The sequence below is a fragment of the Silurus aristotelis genome, assembly GCF_946808225.1.
Source record: "Silurus aristotelis genome assembly, chromosome: 18".
Classification (NCBI taxonomy): Eukaryota; Metazoa; Chordata; class Actinopteri; order Siluriformes; family Siluridae; genus Silurus; species Silurus aristotelis.
The window spans coordinates 976,944-999,318 of NC_139591.1; the positions used below are offsets into that span (position 1 = coordinate 976,944).

The following is a 22,375-nucleotide window of genomic DNA, read 5'->3' on the forward strand; positions in this document are numbered from 1 at the left end:
TATCTTGTAAGTGGTAAATGTACAAAATCTGCAGGAATTTTGAAATAACTATTTCAAATAAAAACACCATATATAAATGGTTCTGTTTTATTTTTAACAATACATTTTCACTTATAAATTCACACATTTTAAAATACAATAGGATAAAGTTTAATAAAAATAATATACATGTTATAAATATGTAATGCAGACGGAAGAGCTGCTGTGGCGCCCCCTAATGGGAGAAGCCTAAAAGAAGAAGAAGAAGATTTTTTTTTTACATTTGATTACATTTACACTCACAAGCTGTAAATAACACGGTTATATTTTAAACTAAAAGCTTTAATGTATGATACAAATATATATAAACGTAGATTTTATTTATTATACCCTTTTTTATTATTATTATTATTATTGAAGTGCGCCGTCTGGCCCTCTAGCGGTTGCATTGTGCATTGCAGTAGTCGTTCCTTAAACCGGAAGTCAGTGGTAAAATACCCGTATATAAACTGGCGTGTTTGTGTTGCTGCGGATGGTTGTGTAGTTGTTGTGCTGATGGTGTTGTATTTGGTAAGTAGGTTTCAGTTGGCTGTGTGTGTGTGTGTGTGTGTGTGTGTGTGTGTGTGTGTGTGTGTGTGTGTGTTCTTTTTTTGTTAAAATAATGACTTTTTGGAGCATACTGTAAGGGCTGCACGGTAAACCGTGGCTAAATGATCATTGCGGTATTACTGGTACTTAATCCCAGTAGATATTAAACCGAGAAGTATTACCTTAAATACCATACACGTATGTTGTAATATTTATAAAGTGATCTTGTACAGTGTATATACGTCACTTCTTTATAACCAATAGCAGTGCATTTCTTTCTACATTACAAGTTTAGTTTCAGTAATATTTTTTATTAAATGTGTTCATTCTGTTCATTCAGATACTTTATAGTGGTCGCACCCAGTCTGACTTCAGATTTGTGATCCTCCAGTGTGTGTTGTGTGCGCTGTGTGCGCTGTGTGCGCAACACGAATTCCAGAAATGTTGGGTCGGTTTTGTTTTATTTAGAATAAAATGAAAACTAAGACTTTCAAATCACATGAGCCAAAATTTTACTCACAATAAAACATAGAGAACATAAATATTTACACTGAGTAATTGTGCTCATTACAAATTGGATGTCTGCTACAGGTCTGAAATACGTTTTCAGGGGGGCATGTTTACCACGGTGGAGCATCTCCTCTTCTTTTCAAAACAGTTTGAAGACGTCTGGGCGTTGAGGTTATGAGTTTTTAGAGTTTTGCTTTTGGAATTTGGTCCCATTCTTGCCTGATATTATTTTCCAGCTGCTGAAGAGGTCGTGGTGGTCTTGGTGTGTGGTGTGTAGTGATGCCCCCTCGGTGCTCGCAGTGTGGATCAAACAGTGTGGTTGAGGATGAACTGTACAGTCAGACGCAGTGGGTGTGTCAGGACTGTGGCTCTGTCATCTCAGAGGGGCTTTTCACCACTGTGCTCAGTGAGGAGAAATACTCAAAAGGTCAGAAAACTCTGTCTGTCTGTCTGTCTGTCTGTCTGGTTACAGTCTCTGTCTGTCTGTCTCTTTATGTCTACAGTGTGCCTGTCAGGTTACAATTTGTGTCTTTCTGTCTATAGGGTGCCTGCCTGTTTACTGTCTGTCTATGTCTGGTTACGGTCTGTCTGCAGTGTGCCTGTCTGTCTGTCTGTCTGTCTGTCTGGTTACAGTGTGCCTGTCTGGTTACAGTGTGCCTGTCTGGTTACAGTTTGTCTGTCTGTCTGTCTAAAGTGTGCCTGTCTGGTTACTGTCTGTCTGTCTGTCTGCAGTGTGCCTGTCTGGTTACGGTCTGTCTGTCTGTCTGTCTGGTTACGGTCTGTCTGTCTGCAGTGTGCCTGTCTGGTGTCTGTCTGTCTGCAGTGTGCCTGTCTGGTGTCTGTCTGTCTGCAGTGTGCCTGTCTGGTTACGGTCTGTCTGTCTGCAGTGTGGCTCCAGTGTGTCTGTAACTGTAGGTTAATTGTACCTCTTGTTTGTCCCTCCACAGCCGTACCTTATTATGCCAGCACACAAGTAGCAAAGACGCCATGTCCCAACCTGATCAAAGGTAACTACTTCCCTCCTGACTGTTCTTTTTGTTTTTCTGTGTTAATTGTAGCGTAAGCATAATAATGTAAAGACCTGACATTGGCTAGCTAATGAACCTGACTAGCGCTAAGTGTAATAGTAGTGTAACGAGCCGCCGCATGTCCCCTGTGTTTAACTCCCTTCTGTTGTATTGTATTGTAGAATAACTGTGTGTTTATGCAGGTCTGGTTCGCGTGCGTGCTCTGTGCCGTATCCTCCGCTTATCCAAACGCATGGAGTCCGACGTGGCCAACTTGTTCGAACGTGCCTATCAGCACCCGCACTTCCTGAACGGGCATCTGATGAAGAAGGAGATGTTGGGGGGATCCTGCGTGCTTTCTGTCTGCAGACAGAACAACTGGCCCGTTGCCTTGGGGACCATCGGCATGCTGTTAGACGCTGATCCACCATCCATAGGTGCCGTTTATAACGACCTTAACCAAGCCCTGAACATCCAAAATACAACCAGCAGCAGCTTCACCGAGCTCCTGGAGGTCCACTGTCACGAGTGAGCATCATCATCATCATCATTATTATTATTATCATTTATATAATATGGGATATTTATGTTTTCAGAATCAGAAATAACTTTATAGTATGTTTACACACACAAGGAAGGCAACGGTTTGAAAAGTGGGTTGGGTGTGTGGGGTCCAAAGTGAATTTCTTAGACCTTTTCTCCACTCTGCATGAGTGGAGATCTTTGAGGTTGGGCAGTGGGAACCCTTTAATCCTCTCAGCAGTCTCTTGATGTCTTATTTGGTAGCTGAACCAAACCAGACAGTTCTAGATGTACACAGGACAGACTCAATGATGGCCGAGTAGAACCGTTTCAACATCTCCTTTGCCTTTTTAGCAATGTCAATATTATTGTCCCACTTCAGGTCCTGAGAGATGGTGGTACCCAGAAACTTGAATGACTCTCACTGTTTCAGTAGGGAATTGGTTGCACTTTAATCTGAAATATTGTATGAAGCTCACAAAACCTAAATATAATATACAATTGCATGAATCTGTAAAAATGTAATAAAATGTATGACGAACAAACAGTTTCTGTAGACAACAGGAAATCGAGAGGACACTTTTTTTTTAATTTCATTTCATTAATACTCATAAGTGGAAGTTACGCGTCTGTGTGTTAGGTTTAAGCTGAGCCCCAGCGACGTGCCCGATATCTACGTAGAGTCTGTAGATCGGTTGGTGCAGAGGAGCACTGCTCTGCTGGAGCTGGCTGCTGATCTGTGGTTAGTGACCGGACGTCATCCTCTGCCCCTCCTTACTGCATGTGTGTATGTTGCCTGGCAGTCTCTTAAACCCATGGTGAGTTTTCTCTCACACACACATACACACAACATTCTAAGACGCACACAACACCAGAGGTCAACCGATTTTTTGGTTTTTACAATTAATCGGCGCCAATAATTTTAATCGGTTTAATGAATTTTAATCGGTTTAATGAGCAAAAAGTCATACCTATAGTTTTTCCGGGTTGCAGTATGAGAGCGGCCTCTAGAGGCGAATTACTGATCGCACTTGCTGTTTTTTTTTTTTTTTTCTTTTTTCATTTCGGATGGAACTGTGTTAATTAATTGTTATTTTCCTCAATATTTATAAATATAATCATATTTATTTCATTTGGCACATATTTTTCATGATTCAGTATTTTATTTTATTGTAATAAAGTTCAGTTCTATTTTCTATAATATACTATTCAGTATCGTTAGAATCATCGTCCTCTACACCACACATCTATTCGCCATTTTCCGGCCAGGTGTGCGTCATTTTTACTCTTTTTTTTTTTTTTTTTTTTTTTTTTTTTTTTTTTCCTCTTTCTTTGTTTTAACAATAATCCCTCTTTGTGTGTGTGTGTGTGTGTGTGTGTGTGTGTGTGTGTGTGTGTGTGTGTGTGTGTGTGTGTGTGTGTGTGTGTGTGTGTGTGTGTGTGTGTGTGTGTGTGTGTGTGTGTGTGTCAGGCTCGTATGAAATGCACATTGAAAAAGTTCTGTGAGCTAGCAAAACTGCCTAATTTGAAGCAGTCTGGTGGGATGAGGCGGGACACGGCGGTGCGGCGCATCGGCGAGCTCAGGGAGGCGCTGTGTAAACTGGGTCGTGTCCTGCCCTGGCTCAGAGGAGGTGCCGTTGAGCCGCGCTCCATCTGCACGCTGGTTGAGGATATCCTCTCATACCGCAGAACTCTGATGCTCCAGGCCATGAGGAACTCTGAGCTCGACTTAAAAGCTGAGGAACAGAGCGCAGCCTCTTGTGAAGAAGTGCACTGGGGTAAAAGAAACCTCTTCGTGCCTCCTTCAGCAAGGAAAGCAAAGCGTCCAAGACTCGACTCACCCGTGCCGAACGTCAACGGAGACGAGAATATATCTGACACGGAGATAGAATCGTACATCCGCACACCTGAGGAAGTCAAGGTCTTTCTGGAGGTGCAAAAGAAATTGAATGAGGACAAGAAATGAAGATCAAAGAGAACTTGAAATGCACTAGTGATTTAAGAAAGTAAACTATGCACTATATGCGCACTATGTACAGAAAGCTCGGAATGGTGTGCTATAGACTTCAGATGCATTTTCTCTGCTGAATAGTGAGAACAGCTGCAGATTGCACACAGTCAACTGGAAGACAAATGTATTTTTTTTTTTGTATTTATATTACAGCACATTGTACAGAACAGTGCATTGTGGGAGTCTTTGAATACTAACACACAAGTCCTGCTTTGTACCAAATCCTCTTATGTTTCTCTTTTTTCCTCCTAAATTCACCCTCAGTGCCTGAAACGCTGAAACCGTTTTACCCAGAAGGCATTGATAAAAAGCAGCAGTAGTGTCAGTATGGAAATGACTTCACTTACATTGTTCATGCTATGAATATATAAAAAATTATCCAAGGTGTTTTTGTCTTGTCAGTCTCTTTAAAAATGTTTTGGAATTGTTTTTGTTTCAACTGTTAATTGGCAAATCAAAACCAGTTCCTGAACACCATGTCACTTCATGTTAAAGCAGCTCCCCTGGAGCACAGAGGACAAGCCTCAAGAGTGGCAGCTTGGTAATACTGGGACTTGCTGTTAATAACCTTAACCTCTGAGCTGCCACTTCCCCGACACAATGCAGGCGTCTAGCCATGGCAGAACATCCAATCACATAGCGACCTGTGGAGATCATAACCTACACTGTATAAGTGTATGTATAAGAATAGTGCAATCACATGATCCAATAAGATAAACACTGTACGAATGTAAATGGAATGGGTTGTACTGATGCTTTTCGAGTTCTTGTGAATCCGAGGGCAGACTGAATCAGGACATTCCTTCTCCTGCCGTTTCTGGATGTGATGACAAGCGTTTCGAGGTAGTGGACTTTTAAATCAGTACCAGAATAATGAGCATCTTTTAAAACAATTTGCAATATTTTTTAATATCAGTAGGAGAATGCTGAGGATGGAGCTGCCAGGAAGCAGGACAAGAGGAAGACCAAAGAGGAGGTTTATGGATGTGGTGAGGGAAGACCTGCAGGTAGTTGGTTTATAAGAAGCAGATGTAGAGGACGGGGGGGTATGGAGACAGATGATCCGCTGTGGAGAACCCTATTAGGAGCAGCCCGAAGAAGAAGGAAAAATTGCCTGAATAAGTTCAGCATTACACTCATAACATAAGGAGAGACAACTTCCCTTTCCCTGAACATCATACCAATAATTCATTGTTCCCCAAAGTTTTCTGCTCTCGGTATCCATCACTGCACGTGTCTTTATTTAATTTATATTCCAACTCCTCTTATTTCCTCCTTTTATTCTACTGTACTTACTTTAATGGTTACAGTAATCCTGTGGTCAAATAAAGTGAGTTTTATTTTACTGAAAATTTGTGAGTTCATAAGAATTTTAGAAATTGACACAGTACCTCAACAAAATTCTGTTCCACACCCGACCTGCACCTGTTTTCATGGACACCAACAGGTGGAAGTGATTTTTTATTTTTTTTTAGTTAGATTAGATTAGATTTAACTTTATTGTGCAAGCTACATGTACAGAGCCATTGAAATACAGTTAGCATCTAACCAGAAGTGCATAAGTGGCCTATTTCCAATTAATAGTAATGTACTAATAAGGGATGGGGTCCATTTGCACAGGGGTCCGAGTGAATAATGTGCAGAAGATGCAGTAGGTGATAAGATGTGGTATATAAAGTTATATACAGAGTAACTGTGCAAGACTGTGCAGAAGATAAGACATGTCAAGGAAATAACATGCTCAAATATAATATACATATAAATGTATGATACAGTTTATACAGAATAAATATGGGTGGAATATACAGTAGTGCAATTATAACATAAGTTGTGGATGAAGCAGTGCAACACAGACAAAAGTGACAATGCAGTAGTGTATTTATTGACATTATATGATCAGATGTTCAGTGCAGAAACAGCCACAGGAATGAAGCTGTTTTGTAGCCTGTTTGTGCGACTCTGAGGCATCTGTAGCGTCTGCCCGATGGGAGAAAGGTGAATAGTCTGTGGTTGGGGTGAGACGTATGTCTGGCCTCTCGACCTTTGCAAACAGCATTTCTTTAAATGTCCTCTAAGGTGTGTAGATGAGTGTTGATGATTTGTTGGGCAGTAACACACACACTTCAGAGGTGGAGAGTGTGAGTGGCTCCAAAAGTGATAAGTAGGCACATAAATTCCTTACTGTCCTAAAGCAGAGAATATATAAATAAATCATAAATTATTACAAATTTGCTGCCTAAGCTCTTTCTAGGACATTGATTTTTAAATAAGAACCAGAATGATTTGATAGAATGTGTATGATTTTAACAACAGAAATGGATGGACCGGATTCTAGACCTGATGAATAAATTGGACAGCAGGGTTTTTTAGTTGATGTAAGCCAAGTTTGGTAAAGATCAGACTAAATTCGTAGGAGGAGGAGCAATAATGGGTATCAAATTTAAAGAAATTAGATAGAATGGTATAATAACATTTGAACAGTAGTTGCATGGTCTTGCATGGACTTTTTGCACTTAGTTACGATAGTGCTTACTTTAGTCCTTAGCTCTGTGTTCTGTTATGTAGCTCTGTGTTCTGTTATGTAGCTCTGTTTTCTGTTATGTTGCTCTGTGTTCTGTTATGTAGCTCTGTGTTCTGTTATGTAGCTCAGTGTTCTGTTATGTAGCTCTGTGTTCTGTTATGTAGCTCTGTTTTCTGTTATGTTGCTCTGTGTTCTGTTATGTAGCTCAGTTTTCTGTTATGTTGCTCTGTGTTCTGTTATGTAGCTCTGTTTTCTGTTATGTAGCTCTGTTTTCTGTTATGTAGCTCTGTGTTCTGTTATGTTGCTCTGTGTTCTGTTATGTAGCTCAGTTTTCTGTTATGTAGCTCTGTGTTCTGTTATGTTGCTCTGTGTTCTGTTATGTAGCTCTGTGTTCTGTTATGTAGCTCTGTGTTCTGTTATGTTGCTCTGTGTTCTGTTATGTAGCTCAGTTTTCTGTTATGTAGCTCAGTGTTCTGTTATGTAGCTCTGTGTTCTGTTTTGTAGCTCTGTGTTCTGTTATGTTGCTCTGTGTTCTGTTTTGTAGCTCTGTGTTCTGTTATGTTGCTCTGTGTTCTGTTGTGTAGATCTGTGTATTGTTATGTAGCTCTGTGTTCTGTTATGTTGCTCTGTGTTCTGTTATGTAGCTCTGTGTTGTGTAATGTTGCTCTGTGTTCTGTTATGTAGCTCGGTGTTCTGTTATGTAGCTCTGTGTTGTGTTATGTAGCTCTGTGTTGTGTTATGTAGCTCTGTGTTGTGTTATGTAGCTCTGTGTTGTCATGTAGCTCTGTGTTGTGTTTTGTAGCTCTGTGCTCTGTTATGTAGCTCTGTGTTGTGTAATGTTGCTCTGTGTTCTGTTATGTAGCTCTGTGTTGTCATGTAGCTCTGTGTTGTGTTTTGTAGCTCTGTGCTCTGTTATGTAGCTCTGTGTTGTGTAATGTTGCTCTGTGTTCTGTTATGTAGCTATGTGTTCTGTTATGTAGCTCTGTGTTCTGTTATGTTGCTCTGTGTTCTATTATGTTGCTCTGTGTTCTGTTATGTAGCTCTGTGTTGTGTTATGTAGCTCTGTGTTGTGTTATGTAGCTCTGTGTTCTGTTATGTTGCTCTATGTTGTGTGATGTTGCTGGGCCGTGCTCAAGGGCCCAGCGGTGGCAGCTTGGTGGTGCTGGGATTTGAACTCAAGAGTTTCTGATCAGAAGGCCAACATGTTGGGAGAAATTAAAATTCCAAACCTTTTACTCTGCAAACGATGTGCCAAATTTGGTGCTAAAGGAGTGGGAGATGCAGCAAAAAAATTATTATTGTAAAATTCCAAGATATCAGAAATCTGATTAAGGTAATTGAGCTCATCCTTATGCAGGAAATTCAGGAATGCTTGGTTTAAAACTTCATGACCAAATACTTACTACAGAATTAGGTGCATGTTTGACCCGGTGATGGCGCTAGAGTGTTGGGGAGCACTTGGACTCTCCCCAGTCAGTGTGACAAATTCGACAACTTTTCATCTCAGGGTTCTATGAGTTGTAGTAGATGAGAAAAGCAGACATTGGTGCTTGGCCTCCTAATTACATTAAGCGGAATCTCTAACCGGCTCTGCGTCATCACCTGTATCTCTCTGTTCACGCGCACCAATTAATCCCCGCCCACCAAACGCGATTGGCTGCTGCAGAGAACAGCTGTTACTGCTGCATCGTGATTGGTGGAGCCTCGCTAAGCCATGACGTAATGCTCTGTTCTGTACACGCACACACACACACACACACACACACCGAGATAGAGAGAGAAAGAGAGAGAGAGAAAGACAGTGAAGACGTAATGGAGTAATTCCGCTGCAATGCTCGTCCTTTTGATTGCGTTTCACCAATTCTGCAGCGTGGAGATGCAATGAAGGTACAGTGCATGGTTTTTAGTCGTTCAGAAGACTGAATGTTATTTGAGCTTATTTCAGAATAAAAATGGAGGTGATGATGATGATGATGGTGGTGGTGGTGGTAATGGTGTAAGACCAGTATCTAATAAATGATATTCTAAAAATAGTGTGTTTTATCTGCCGACTTTTGCAGCACTGAGACTGTAAGTGGTCATGTAAAAGGTTGTCTCTCAACATAAATGATCTCAGTGAAGGATCATTCATAGGAATAATAGTCATGGTTATGAATGATCGTTCTGATTGAGGATTATGATTGTAACTGCGACCTGGAAGCCCTGGGAATCTTGGAGACAATGTTGACATATAACCTGTGTGCATATATATATATATATATATATATATATATATATATATATATATATATATATATATATATATATATATATATAAAAAACATTTAGTGACTGCATTATATATTATATGCATATATATGTGTGTGTGTGTGTGTGTGTGTGTGTGTGTGTGTATATATATATATATATATATATATATATATATATATATATATATATATATATATATATATATAATGCAGTCACTAAATGTTTTTATATATATATTATATATATATATATATAGACACACACACACACATAGTTCACAGTTCACAGTATTACCAGCAGTTTCTTGTGTATGAAAACCTTCTGCATCACTAAAGCTGTAACTGATCCATCACATCAGCCTTTATTTACAAACCTCAGACACATGCATAGAAGTTAAATGTCAAACTCTGATCGTTTGCTGTCTATAAAATCATCTGCACTCTATTAAAACCTCCCAGAGGGAATAAATGACATATTTTTTAGATGCAACAATTTCATTTAATAAAGCAGCTTTTCAGAGCAAATAACACACGCAGCTGTATTGGCCTTACCCAAAATGCAGTGCAGGATGTAAACAGGAAGCTCATTGTTCCACAGAGAGTTTGCCTTGTAGTCAGGCTGGGGTTAAGCCCTTCTCGAGATTACTTTATACTGTACATTACATTTTAGAGAAAATCTATACACATTACACATATTGACATATATATTTGTAAAATATGTAAATAATGTACATTCCAGTTTGTTTAGAGATCTGCACACCTGTTTACACCTAGATTTAAGCCTGTGTAGTTAATCCTACTCCTGGCAAGCTTTTAGGATAAATCTGGGAAACCAGGAGAAGACCAGTGTGAAAACAGAGAGAATATGCAAAGCTTAATGGCTTGAATTTAGGATGGAAGCTGTGAGGTGGCAATGCTACTCGCCACACTGGATTTATTATTAAAATGATAATGTCAGATAGATTGAAAAAATATTATTGAACCTATTAAAATATCGCTTTATAAAATAGAATAGAATTTTTTATATGAGCCATTTGAGTTTTAGTTCCATCCAATTTCACTAAACTGCTCCAACACTTCTACACTCTATGCTTAATGTAGGCTTTATTCAGCAAGTTCTTTTCAGCCTCTGACTGTCTGTACCACTGCACTGCATGTGGTGACAAATAATGCTGTCTAGATATAGAGGTTTAGAGCACTGAGTAGTGTGAAGAGATGGCAATTTCTGGTTTCGATCTTAGCCTTGTTTTGGTGCCTCTGAAATAAATCAATAGCTTTTACACCCTGTGTAATGCACTATATTCCCAATGGGGAGTTGTTTGGGATTTGCCCTTTATTCAGATGCTTTTCATACACTGTATGGAGAGCGTTGTCTAAGAGACCAATTTAGGACCTTCTAATCACTATAACTGCATGACATAGGTTCTGGAACATCCTTATTTATTTGGCTCTGTCTTTTTCTTTCACAACTCTCCTGTAGGCCTCTATGTGGGCTTCGTGTTGTGGTTTATTGAACGATCTGATCGGTTCGGGGGCAGTTCGAAGCCATCAGGCTGGGTTCGGAGGTGGAGCCGGGCCATTCAGATTTGCTCCTGGCGCTGGCTACTCTGCCTATCCTTCAACAAGCTCCACTCAATCACCATCAAGCCCTCCTCCCCCAAATGGAGCAGTATGCAAAGCTTGTGGCCTCGCCTTCTCCGTCTTCAGGAGAAAGGTGGGTTTCTCCGTATGTTTAAATGTTGTAGATTTTGATGTGCTCAAAAGTCACATTCTGAGACCATGTTTGTGTGCAGCACGTGTGTTCAGACTGTGGGCGGAGCTTCTGTGCGCTGTGTAGCGTGCTGCAGGAGAACCTGCGACGCTGCTGCGTGTGCCACGCCCTGTGGGCGACGGCGTTCGAACGGGCACGCCTCATGCGTCTGCGAGTGCGCGACCTGCGCCGCTACCTCACACTGCGTGACATCAGTACCGACGCATGCACCGAGAAGGAGGAACTCGTCGAGCTTGTGCTGCAACACATGGGGGTGGATCTTCAGGAAGAAGAGGAGGAGGACGAGGAGGTGGAGGAGGAGACTGAAGAGGCAAACACTGAAGAACCCCCACCCCCTGCTTTAGCCCTGCCCGTTAATGCTGCACCCACCACCCCCCAGCAGCCTGCACTGTCTGTCTCTGCCCCTCAGGAAGAAACACACAGCACTAACAACAGCTCAGGAACCAGCCAGGTACACACACACACACACACACACAAGCACATCCCTTCTGTCTAATGATAATGATGTGTGTGTTGATAAACAGGATTGTGGAGATGTTGCCTCTGTGTCTCTCCTCCCCCTGGAGAACAATGAACCTTTACTAGAGGTGAGCTGTTATTACTATACACCAGGGGTCCCAAACTTTTATCTCTGAGGGCCACATAATATTTTCTTTATTTAATGAGAGACGGCCAGAGAGACTACCAGCATTATTGTGGAGATTTTATTATGACTTTAAATGTATTTATTTTGCTTCCTAATGATGGATTCGTTTATTATTTTGTTCTGCACTGTACAGACAAATGAGAGTCACATTATAAGAGATACATCACCCATGAAAAGAGCGTTATTACTATCCTAATGACATTTTTTATCATGTTCATTGTCATGGAAATAAAATCATTTACTTATTTATGCATGTGGTTGGTGGTTGAATCTAACAAATAATTATTCATTTTTTTTGAGCCTCTTCCCACTGTAGTTCTTAACAGACGGGACTAGAACCCGATGTGGTCTGCTTTTGTAGAGTTTTGCATAAAGCTGTGTCGTGTTGTACACTCAGATCATTTTCTTCTCACCATGGTAGTAAAAATGGCCCATTTTAGTCACCATGGCCTTCTCAGGGAAGTTGTAGCTCAGTGGTTAAGGCTTGGAGTTACTGTACAGAGGGCCGAGGGTTCAAGTCTCAGTATCGCCAAGCTGACACTCTTGGGGCCCTTGAACAAGGTCCTTAACCCTCTGTGCTTCAGGTACGCCGTATCATGGCTGAACACAGCTTCCTAACATCGTTGGGATATATGAAGAATTAATTTCACTGTACATGTAATAAATCTAAAAGCTTCTTTCTTTCTTATGAGCTCTGACCATCATCCTGTCCTGTATCATTTCCACCCACAGAACTTTCAACAAATATTTGCATATTTGTTATTATAATTTTATTATAATTTTTTCCTCAATTTTAGCAGTTACTTCTGAATTTTGCATTGTTTAGTTGGAGGCTTTAATTATGTTCGTTTGCCTTTTTTGCCTGCACATCATATAGATTATCCTTTTTGTCTTGTTTCTTTTTTTTATTACGTTTATTTTGTTATTGTGCAAAATAAGTAAAAAATTATAATATTATGAACAATTAAAAACGTTAATGATCTGCATCTGCATGATGATGATGTTTCCTGCTGTGTTCCTTTTTTTTTATTCAATGTATTGTCACCATATTCAGTGCAGAGAACATCGACATTTACTTTTGGCTCTTCTCACTTGGCTGTGTGTGTGTGTGTGTGTGTGTGTGTGTGTGTGTGTGTGTGTGTGTGTGTGTGTGTGTGTGTGTGTATTAATGTGTAAACAGTCTAGCCCGGTGACTCAGAGGAGGGCTCGAGCCTCGATCTCTGATCTCTCCAGCGAGGATGACATCGAGTTGTTAACCGTTCGGCAGCTGAAGGAAATTCTAGCCAGGAATTTTGTGAATTTTTCCGGTTGCTGTGAGAAGTGGGAACTGGTGGAGCGCGTGCAGCGTTTATACCGAGAACACCAACACAACCGCACCTCCTGTGAGTCCTGGCTCTGGTTTTTCCTCTGTCTGAGGTGCAAATCTTGATTAAAGATATAGACAAGACTTGGCAAAGAGAGATGAAAATGTGGTATATATTGTTGCTCCTAAAATAGTTTTAGATCATTTGAACAAATTAGCACAACATTTCTGTTTTTGTAGGTAACACACATGAAATATACTTTTACCAAAAGTATTTGGACACCAGCCATATGTGGTTTTTCCCAAAACAGTTGTAGCACAATGTCAGAAGCACACAATTGCATTGGATATCTTCAGATGCAGTTTTATGTCAAGTTTCCCTTCCCAAACCTGTTCCAGCATGCACAAATCCAAAGATCTACTTTCCATAGGTTGGGTTGGTTTGTGGAAGATCTCCTACTATAAAGCCATTTGAACACTTTTGGAATGAATGTGAACTGCCTGCAACCCAGGCCTCCTCACGTCCACACCTGCATCAGTACCTGACGTTAAGGAATTATGGCCATTAATAAGTGTACTAAGGGTTCTTAATCCTGAACTCTCTGTTCCTGTATTGTTTACTGTAGACAGTCTTTGATTAAACTTCCTGTACAATATCTTTAAAAACATTTTTGTTAGAATGCTATAACACACATCTGACTCCTCGTCTTTCTTTATTTTTTGCAGTGGAAAACATGAACAACAGCATCACTGCAGGTGAGATTTTTTGATATGTGCACTAATGCAGTGAAGGAGGTGGTGGCTTACAGGGTAACGCATTGGCTTTTGGATCTGAAGGTCATGAGTTTAAATCCCAGCCACTGAATTTAATGTAAATGAAATGTGTGTGTATAGTAAATAATATATATATAAAGAGAGAGCAGAATCCACAAACTTAGCTCAATAAGACATGCAATAAAAAATTAAGAGTAACATGTTAAAAATACCAAAGTCCTGGAGTTTTTTACATGTCCTGTGCAGGTCCGATTGTTATTAGAAGCCTATTCTTAAACCATCATTTATACAGCGATTAATTGAAGCATTTATCTTTCCAGCTTAATGAAGACGCTGTTCTGAACGCACTGTATCGTAGCCTCTATCCAAAAATACCTCCTAATGCTTCTTTACTAAGTCCTGTACTTGGAGCTTAGTAATGCTTGGTGAGAAGGTAGACCTTTAAGAGATAAAGAGGAAAGTCAGACAGTGACTCAACTCTTTGGACAGCCAGGTGACCTTCATTCCACCACCTGGTTGTTGGGACGGAGAAGAAACTTGTTTCTTGTCTTCATTGTACCTTTGGTTAAATTTGAATTCTCCTCTGCTCCCATATTACCCATGCAGTCGTGGCATATCCTCCTATATGTGACGGAGGTGCTGGAGGTAAGAATGAGTGAAATTATACGATGCATGCGCTTTTCACTTGCATGATACATGCATGATTCAGTGTGTGTGTTTGTCTGTAAGTACACTATATGGCCAAAAGTGTGTTATCCACATATCACTAATATCCACATATCGAGGGAATGAATAAATGAAGGGTGGAAGGAATGAAGACATTTGTATGCTGAAATAAGTAGAAGAGTTCAGTTGATCATATCTTCAGAAAATTATATATTACATGTAAAACACACACAAACACTTACATACACATCTTTATTAAACCAAATGTAATTTCATTAATAAAATTTCCTCATTTATTTAATTTTATTTAATCAATTGAATTTTTGTCTATTTAATTGATTTTTTTTATTTTTATTTAATCGATATAATAAAAGTGTGTTGCATTAATTTGATTTATTCAATTTAATTGTTTTTATTGAATATTATCAAATATCATTTTATTTAATTATTTTTTGATATGCAGCCTGATACTACAGTCTATTAGATAGATTTTTTTTTTCCCCATAAACCTACACTCAAGAAAACAGAATTCTAGAAATATCTGTAATTGAAAAAAAATCTGAAATATCACATGTACAAAAGTATTCAGACCCTTTACTCAGTAGATGAAGAACCTTTGTCAGAAATTACAGCCTCAAGTCTTTTTGAGTTTGAGGCAACAAAAAAAAAAATGAAGGGGGTCTGAATACTTTCTGAACCCAGTGAATTTATGCACATATACAGTCAGTTCCATTGAACATTGATATATACGCTACATGTAACTACTCTATGTCTACTTATGACTGTTCTTACTGATTCTTTCTTTGCATTCACAGAATTAATCCATTGATCAAAATGTTTTGCTGTGAAACAGTGAACATTTATCTGTAAACGTCTTAATTGGTTAACGTATTCTCTTCATGATCCGATTCGCTTTCTACTGAGATTTTTTATTATTTTATGATTGTGTTATGTTCGTGACTGTGAAGCGATATTGTGATTTGTGGTGAGAGTAGGAAGCAGGTGGAGACGAGCCTGGAGAGGTGGATGTATGCGCTGGAGATAAGGCGATGAAAGTCAGTAGAACGTGTGTGTGAAGAAGAGTGAAGGCAGTGAAGTGGTGCGGTTGCAAGGAAGTGAGTAAGTGGAGGTGGTAAAGGTGGATGAGTTTATATCCCTGATGTAGAGGACAGGGTGGTCTGGAGACAGATGATCCCCAATGATGAGACCCCTAACGGGAGCAGAAGATAGAAAAAGATGTTCTATAGATATATAAAATATAAATAAAAAGGACCCCCACCTTGTGCTTCTCCAACAAGAGATTTGAATGGAATGATATTTGTAATATTCATGTACAGTATTGTGGTAGATGTAATAATGCCTGGTCATTAGTGTGATTGTTTTTTGTGTGTGTGTGTGTGTGTGTGTGTGTGTGTGTGTGTGTGTGTGTGTGTGTGTGTGTGTGTGTGTGTGTGTGTGTGTGTGTGTGTGTGTGGGTCAGTAAGAGCCGATCACTCTGAAGGTTTACTCGTCCTGGCTTAAAGCCCAAAGCCCCACTGATTTAAATGCGTATAACTGCACTGTGTCTTGATCTAATATCCTAAAGTGCCTTTCTGCTGAAACAGCAGCAACAGTTGTGTGTATGTGTGTGTGTGTGTGTGTGTGTGTGTGTGTGTGTGGGTTGTAGACTGCTGATGCTTTGGAGCTTTAGGTGATTTTATTTGAGTAGAACGATTAATAAGAGCTAATGGAGACAAAAGTCAGCCAACACCTTCTTAAATTAATAGATTGACAGACAGACAGACAGACAGACAGACAGACAGATAGATAGATAGATAGATAGATAGATAGATAGATAGATAGATAGATAGATAGATAGATAGATAGATAGATAGATAGATAGATAGATAGATAGATTAGATAGATAGAAAATGGTAGTGTTAGCAAATGCACATTGTGCATGAACAATCCTTATATCACAGTCATGTTGGATTCTTAACTCTGATTGGTCAGAACTTTTACTGGACGTTTATTGAGCACTTTAGTAAAAATTTGTGCTTGTAATTGTTGGAAAGAAATTGTCTTCCATGTAACATAACAAGCTGTTATATTTGTTTTATTAACTTTTTGATGAGAAGTGAGTGAGTGAGTGAGTGAGTGAGTGAGTGAGTGAGAGAGAGAGAGAGAGAGAGAGAGAGAGAGAGAGAGAGAGAGAGAGAGAGAGAGAGAGAAAGAATGAATTTACTGTATCTGTTACAGAAACAGGGATAACAAGGAACTAATATTTCAACACAACTGTTTGTGTGCAGGTGTAGCTCCGGCTCCTCTCAGCACTCTGGATGAAAACGTGTGTCGTATCTGCATGGACGCTGTGATCGACTGCGTCCTGCTTGAGTGTGGTCACATGATCACCTGCACCAGGTGTGGCAAGAAAATGAATGAGTGTCCCATCTGCAGGCAGTACGTGGTGCGAGCTGTCCATGTCTTTAAGTCCTGAACACACGAAAATACACACACACACACACACACACGAAAACACATACACACACAGATGCACACTGATAACCTTCATCTTCCTGACTGAATCAGCTTCTGAATTCATTGAAGGTTACATCATGGCTATATCCCAAATTCCTCCTCAAGGGGGCACATGTCAGACCAGGGTTTGGGTCTGGATTTAAAAACACAGAGGCTCTGTTTTTTAAATGCGCTCTTGGTAGCTTCTCACAAGTGTGTATAACCTGGGTAACCCTGAGTGTGTCACAGCATGGTGAAGGAAGTGTGTTAATGGAGCAGGTTCTCAGGATCCTGGTTATGATCTAGTGTGGTACAGTGACTGTAAAAGTATGGAAAATACGGGTGTAATGATACACGTATTCGTACGGAAAATCTTCAGTGCAGGTCTTTTGGTTCGGTACACGTGTACTGAAGGCGGTCCTTTTTCCGTGCAGAACATACTTACAATCTGAGTTTCCCTTAAGTTTGTTTATTCTCCGCCTCGCACTTTGGGTGGATATTTTTATTATTATTAAACTTGAAAACATGCACAACAAAACCAGTTAGCGCAGTGTCACTGTGAAGAATCTATAGCGCTAGTGTTAGATGCTAACCAGGAAGTGGATACCTGCTAATGCTAGCAATTTGGATTCTTTAGCGTCTTTATATCCAGCTTCAGGAATTTCTCTTGAAAGGAGAAAATCCTGACAGTTCCGCATATCGAATCAATTATGCAAGGAATGAAGACATTTGTTAAAATCTGATAAGCAGAACAGTTTAAATTGTTCCAAATTGATTTGATTACTCAATTAAATCAATATAATAAAATGTTTTACTTATTTCATTTAATAGTAAAATCCTCTATTTTATTTTAATATTATTAAACCAAGCAGACATTGAATGTAAATTGTTTGTTCCCAAATGGTAATAATTATTAAAAACCACGTTAATAAAAAACTAAATGCAAATTTATGCAATAACATTATAATTTCTTCCCCCATAACTGTAACAAAATTGAACCGAACCGTGAGTTTAAAACAAAGGTACGTACCGAACCGGGAACTTTGTGTACTGTTACACCCCTCATGGAAACATCAGGTATTTTATGGTTTTTCAGACATATGCATGTTCCTTTAGTTTCTATGCAGCAAACTCTGTAAAAGCCAAAAACACAGAATGTGATTCCAAAAGTCCAAATGTGAGATTTTCATCTCTACCAGAAGAACTTGTGTGAGATGGAGAACAGGAGAGAAGATGTGATCAGACTCCCTCACCCCCACACTTACACATGGAGGTGGAAGTTTAATGGTTTGGGGTTGTTTTGGAGCAGTGAAGGTTCTGGAAAGTGAAAGGAATTCTGAACCAACATGTCTCCCATTCTATACTTCAACACCAACAGTTCCGTCTGGACTGCGGCTCATTGGAAGCGACTTCACCGTACAACAAGACGATGAAGAGCACGTCTGAGTTCAGTGTTATTTAGAGAGCAGACAGACGTCTGGAGTGATATCTATCATGCAACGACCTGCACCTCAATCCTACTGAACTGCTCTGGAATGAACTGGATCACAAGAAAGAAATCCATTTGGTGAAGAGTATCTGTGACAGGAGGTAATGGGACAGTATTCCTCTCAAAAACCATAAAAGGTGAAGTGTTTCCAAACTTTTCACAGGCACTGCACGTAACTAGCATGCAAAACAGCTAGCACTCTGTCGCAATTCCATCAGCTGTCTTGTACACTTTAATGTTTGAGATGTGCAATGCTAAGCTCTGATTTACGCTTATAAACAGATTTATCTTTTGGCAAAAAAGATGTGCTCCTGAAGTCTACAGTGACCTTGACTCGACCTTGCATCTAACACCCATTTATTAGCCGTCCTAATTCCTATTCTCTAGGAAAGTAAACAACACCAGGGGACGAGGGGAAGAGAAGTGGACAAGAGCGGATTAAAAACAGTGTTGGAACACACACTTAGTCTTTCCATGTGTATCGTGTGTATTGAAGGTATAAGATGAAATAGTAACGTGTAAAGGTCCTCCTAGCTGTAGCAGAACTAAAGCCAGCAGTGATTAGAGGTGCCAAATGTGTTCACCATTACAGATTTCTTGTCTTTAAAACAGTGTTCATCATGAGTTTATTATTAAACCCAGACAGCTCGGTTCCTGTTAGCTCCTTAACAAACTTCTGAATAAACTCCTTTCTAAAATGCAACACCAGACACTTTAGGTTCGTCTTTAGGTTTTGTAATTCTATTTTCTACACGTACCAGATAGTTTTGCTAACACACTTCACTGGCAACCCCTCATTGTTCTTGTTAATGTATTTGACATTATTCGCTAACTAGCTTTCTATGATTAGCCGACCTGGTCCTATCACAACCTCGGCTGTACGCTCACAAGCTCGAAGAGATTTCATATTGTAAAGTATTAAGCTAAATATTTTTTGGATTTATTACAGTGGCTAGCTATTTTGGTCATCTTTTCACTGTTTATGTTTAGCCACAAAGACTGGTTTGTTGTGTGTAGAATGCTAGCTGTATTTTTTTTACGACTCTTTCACCATGAGGATGATTTATTTTCTCACAGTATTGTATTTATGTAGGTAACGTTTCCACGTGTTATTTACTGGCTTCTATAACATGACACTATTAGTTAGTTTGGTTTTGTTTGTTTGATTAGCAAAAAAATTTTTTTTCTTTTTTCTTTATACAAACCCTTTTTAATGTCTTTCGTCTATTTACTTTTGCCCTGTATTTTGTTTTCCTGTAAAACTGACACAAGTACACCGTTGTAGTTGAGTGTTTCTGCACCGACATAATAGAATTTAATCAATTCACCATGTGACCAACGCATCTATAGATAGTAACTGAAATAGTTGTGCATTACTATTAGTGGCACCAAAGCCCTAAATCCCACTCACTATTCCCTACTCCCTACTCACTATTCCCTACTCCCTACTCACTACTCCCTAATATTGAGGAGGGAGTCCTCAATATTCCCTCCTCACTATTCCATATTCCCAACTCCCCACTCACTCCTCACTATTCCCTATTCCTTACTCCTAACTCCCTACTCCCTCCTCACTATTCCTTCCTCAATATTCCATATTCCCAACTCCCCACTCGCTCCTCACTATTCCTATTCTCTCCTCACTATTCCCTACTCCCTATTCTCTCCTCACTATTCCCTACTCCCTATTCTCTCCCCACTATTCCCTATTCCCTACTCACTATTCCTTTTTCCCTACTCACTATTCCCTCCTCACTATTCCCTCCTCACTATTCCCTCCTTACTATTCCCTCCTCACTATTCCCTATTCCCTGCTCACTATTCCCTCCTCACTATTCCCTGCTCACTATTCCTTATTACCTACTCACTATTACCTACTTACTATTCCTTATTCCCTCCTCACTATTCCCTATTCCCTGCTCACTATTCCTTATTCCCTACTCCCTTTTCCTTCCCCACTATTCACTACTCATACCTTATTCCATATGAACTGTTCTGTACTGCATAGTCACTAATACCTTCTCCCTCCTTATTATTTCTAGTGCACTATTCCCCCAGAAGTAGCAGAGTGCACTATCGGCATTCTGTACCAGGGACTTGATTGACAGTCCTGATTTGTTTCTGTCTAGACAGTTGAATAGATTTTTTTCAGCATTTAATTGAACCCATTTAAGCCTAAAAAAAACTCTAAATGACTAGTAATTGAGTCATAATTAACACCTTCATGTGAAAAAGAAACGACAGGCTGCATGGTGTGTTCTTTTTCTGCATTTATTATAGTTTCTGCCACGTATATTATTGCTTCTTTTTCCATGAATGTGGATTTTTTTCTTTATACCTGCAAAACGAACACACTGTATTACACTCATAGAAAAGATAAGAAAAACTTACACACTGTTGCCTGTATAATAGATGATTTTTCTTGGATAAACATGAAAATAGGATTATAATTTGAATTATTTGTGAGGAATCATGTCTCTTTTCTCGTGTGAGTTTTAATGTGCAATTTCTATACAGTGTCACTGGTAGGAGCAGTGCAGATATCACACACTGCAGATTATACATATATATATATATATATATATATATATATATATATATATATATATATATATATATATATATATATATATAAGAAATGACTAACTTTTGAGGGTTGTTCTATTTTGAAAGTTTTTATTTTGTTAATATCAAAGATGATTTAATGAATTTAATAAACTACGCAATCTTGAATTAATGAGTTTTGAGTTTGTATTATTCAATAATACAGAACGTATCTGTACACTGTACATACATCAAAAATAAAAGAGATGTTAAAGATTTCAGACTAGTTTTGTAACCCACCAACAGATGGCAGCACGAGGCTGCACGCAGTCACAGGGAGCACCAAACTTCATATTTCAGTGTGTGAAAAGACATCGTCCTGTGTACATCAGGAGCTGTGCAACTGGTGCTCTTCTGACCCACGTGCATTACCACGTCTGCTATTTCATCATGGACAGCAAGAACACATCATCGAGCTCATCTCACACATACTATGACAATCTCACTTCCACACCCACTCGAAAATGATGCAGCTCAAAGCTCGAAAGAATTCCAGGACACGTTCCAGAAGAACACCGGGAGGCGCTGTATTACTGGGAGGTGAACACTAGGAGGTGCTGTATTCATCATGGTGACAAGGTGAGGGAGGCGAGATTGAGATGGTTTGGACATGTGCAGAGGAGGGACATGAATTATATTGGTATAAGAATGCTGAGGATGGAGCCACCAGGTAGGAGGAAAAGAGGAAGGCCAAGGAGGAGGTTCATGGATGTGGTGAGGGAAGATATGCAGGTAGTTGGTGTGAAAGAGGCAGATGTAGAGGACAGAGGGGTATGGAGACGGATGATCTGCTGTGGCGACCCCTAATGGAAGCAGCCGAAAGAAGAAGAAGAAGAAACACTAGGAGGTGCTGTATTACTGGAAGATGAGCACTAGGAGGTGCTGTATCACTGGGAGATGCTGTATTACTGAGAGATGAACACTAGGAGGTGCTGTATTACTGGGAGATGAACACTAGGAGGTGCTGTATTACTGGGAGGTGAACACCAGGAGGTGCTGTATTACTGGGAGGTGAACACTAGGAGGTGCTGTTATACTGGGAGGTGAACACTAGGAGGCACTGTATTACTGGGAGATGCTGTATTACTGGAAGGTAAACACAAGGAGGTGCTGTATTACTGGGAGGTAAACACTAGGAGGTGCTGTATTACTGGGAGGTGAACACTAGGAGGTGCTGTATTACTGGAAGGTGAACACTAGGAGGCGCTGTATTACTGGGAGATGCTGTATTACTGGGAG

The 22,375-nt window shown here is 39.7% G+C and overlaps 2 protein-coding genes and 1 long non-coding RNA gene across 7 annotated transcripts; 2 read left to right on the plus strand and 1 right to left on the minus strand.

Annotated features, from left to right (window-relative positions):
* The first annotated feature begins 412 nt into the window (after positions 1 to 412).
* On the plus strand, positions 413 to 5,044 carry brf2 (BRF2 general transcription factor IIIB subunit). The gene is made up of 6 exons (XM_083568292.1): positions 413 to 549; positions 1,314 to 1,504; positions 2,025 to 2,084; positions 2,288 to 2,612; positions 3,247 to 3,424; positions 4,078 to 5,044. The coding sequence occupies exons 2-6, from the start codon at positions 1,357 to 1,359 to the stop codon at positions 4,570 to 4,572; spliced, it is 1,206 nt and encodes a 401-aa protein (XP_083424418.1). The 5' UTR covers positions 413 to 549; positions 1,314 to 1,356; the 3' UTR covers positions 4,573 to 5,044.
* Positions 5,045 to 8,871: 3,827 nt separating this feature from the next.
* Positions 8,872 to 19,859, plus strand: rnf34b (ring finger protein 34b). Of its 5 annotated transcripts, XR_014537767.1 has the most exons (9): positions 8,872 to 9,025; positions 10,868 to 11,101; positions 11,181 to 11,609; positions 11,683 to 11,745; positions 12,985 to 13,186; positions 13,834 to 13,863; positions 14,488 to 14,526; positions 16,836 to 17,471; positions 17,586 to 19,859. XR_014537767.1 is itself a non-coding variant. In XM_083567908.1 (8 exons), exons 1-8 carry the CDS (start codon positions 9,020 to 9,022, stop codon positions 17,021 to 17,023), a joined length of 1,191 nt encoding a protein of 396 aa, XP_083424034.1. In that variant the 5' UTR covers positions 8,872 to 9,019; the 3' UTR covers positions 17,024 to 17,580. The 5 variants fall into 5 exon arrangements, 3 of the variants coding, with proteins under 3 accessions (XP_083424034.1, XP_083424035.1, XP_083424036.1); XM_083567908.1 differs by lacking the exon at positions 17,586 to 19,859 and having other exon boundaries at positions 16,836 to 17,580; XR_014537768.1 differs by lacking the exon at positions 14,488 to 14,526 and having other exon boundaries at positions 8,873 to 9,025.
* Positions 19,310 to 21,263, minus strand: LOC310740841. The gene is made up of 2 exons (XR_014537769.1): positions 20,083 to 21,263; positions 19,310 to 19,987 (listed from the first exon to the last, which is right to left on the minus strand). It is a non-coding gene; the product is annotated as an uncharacterized lncRNA (long non-coding RNA).
* Positions 21,264 to 22,375: the final 1,112 nt, after the last annotated feature.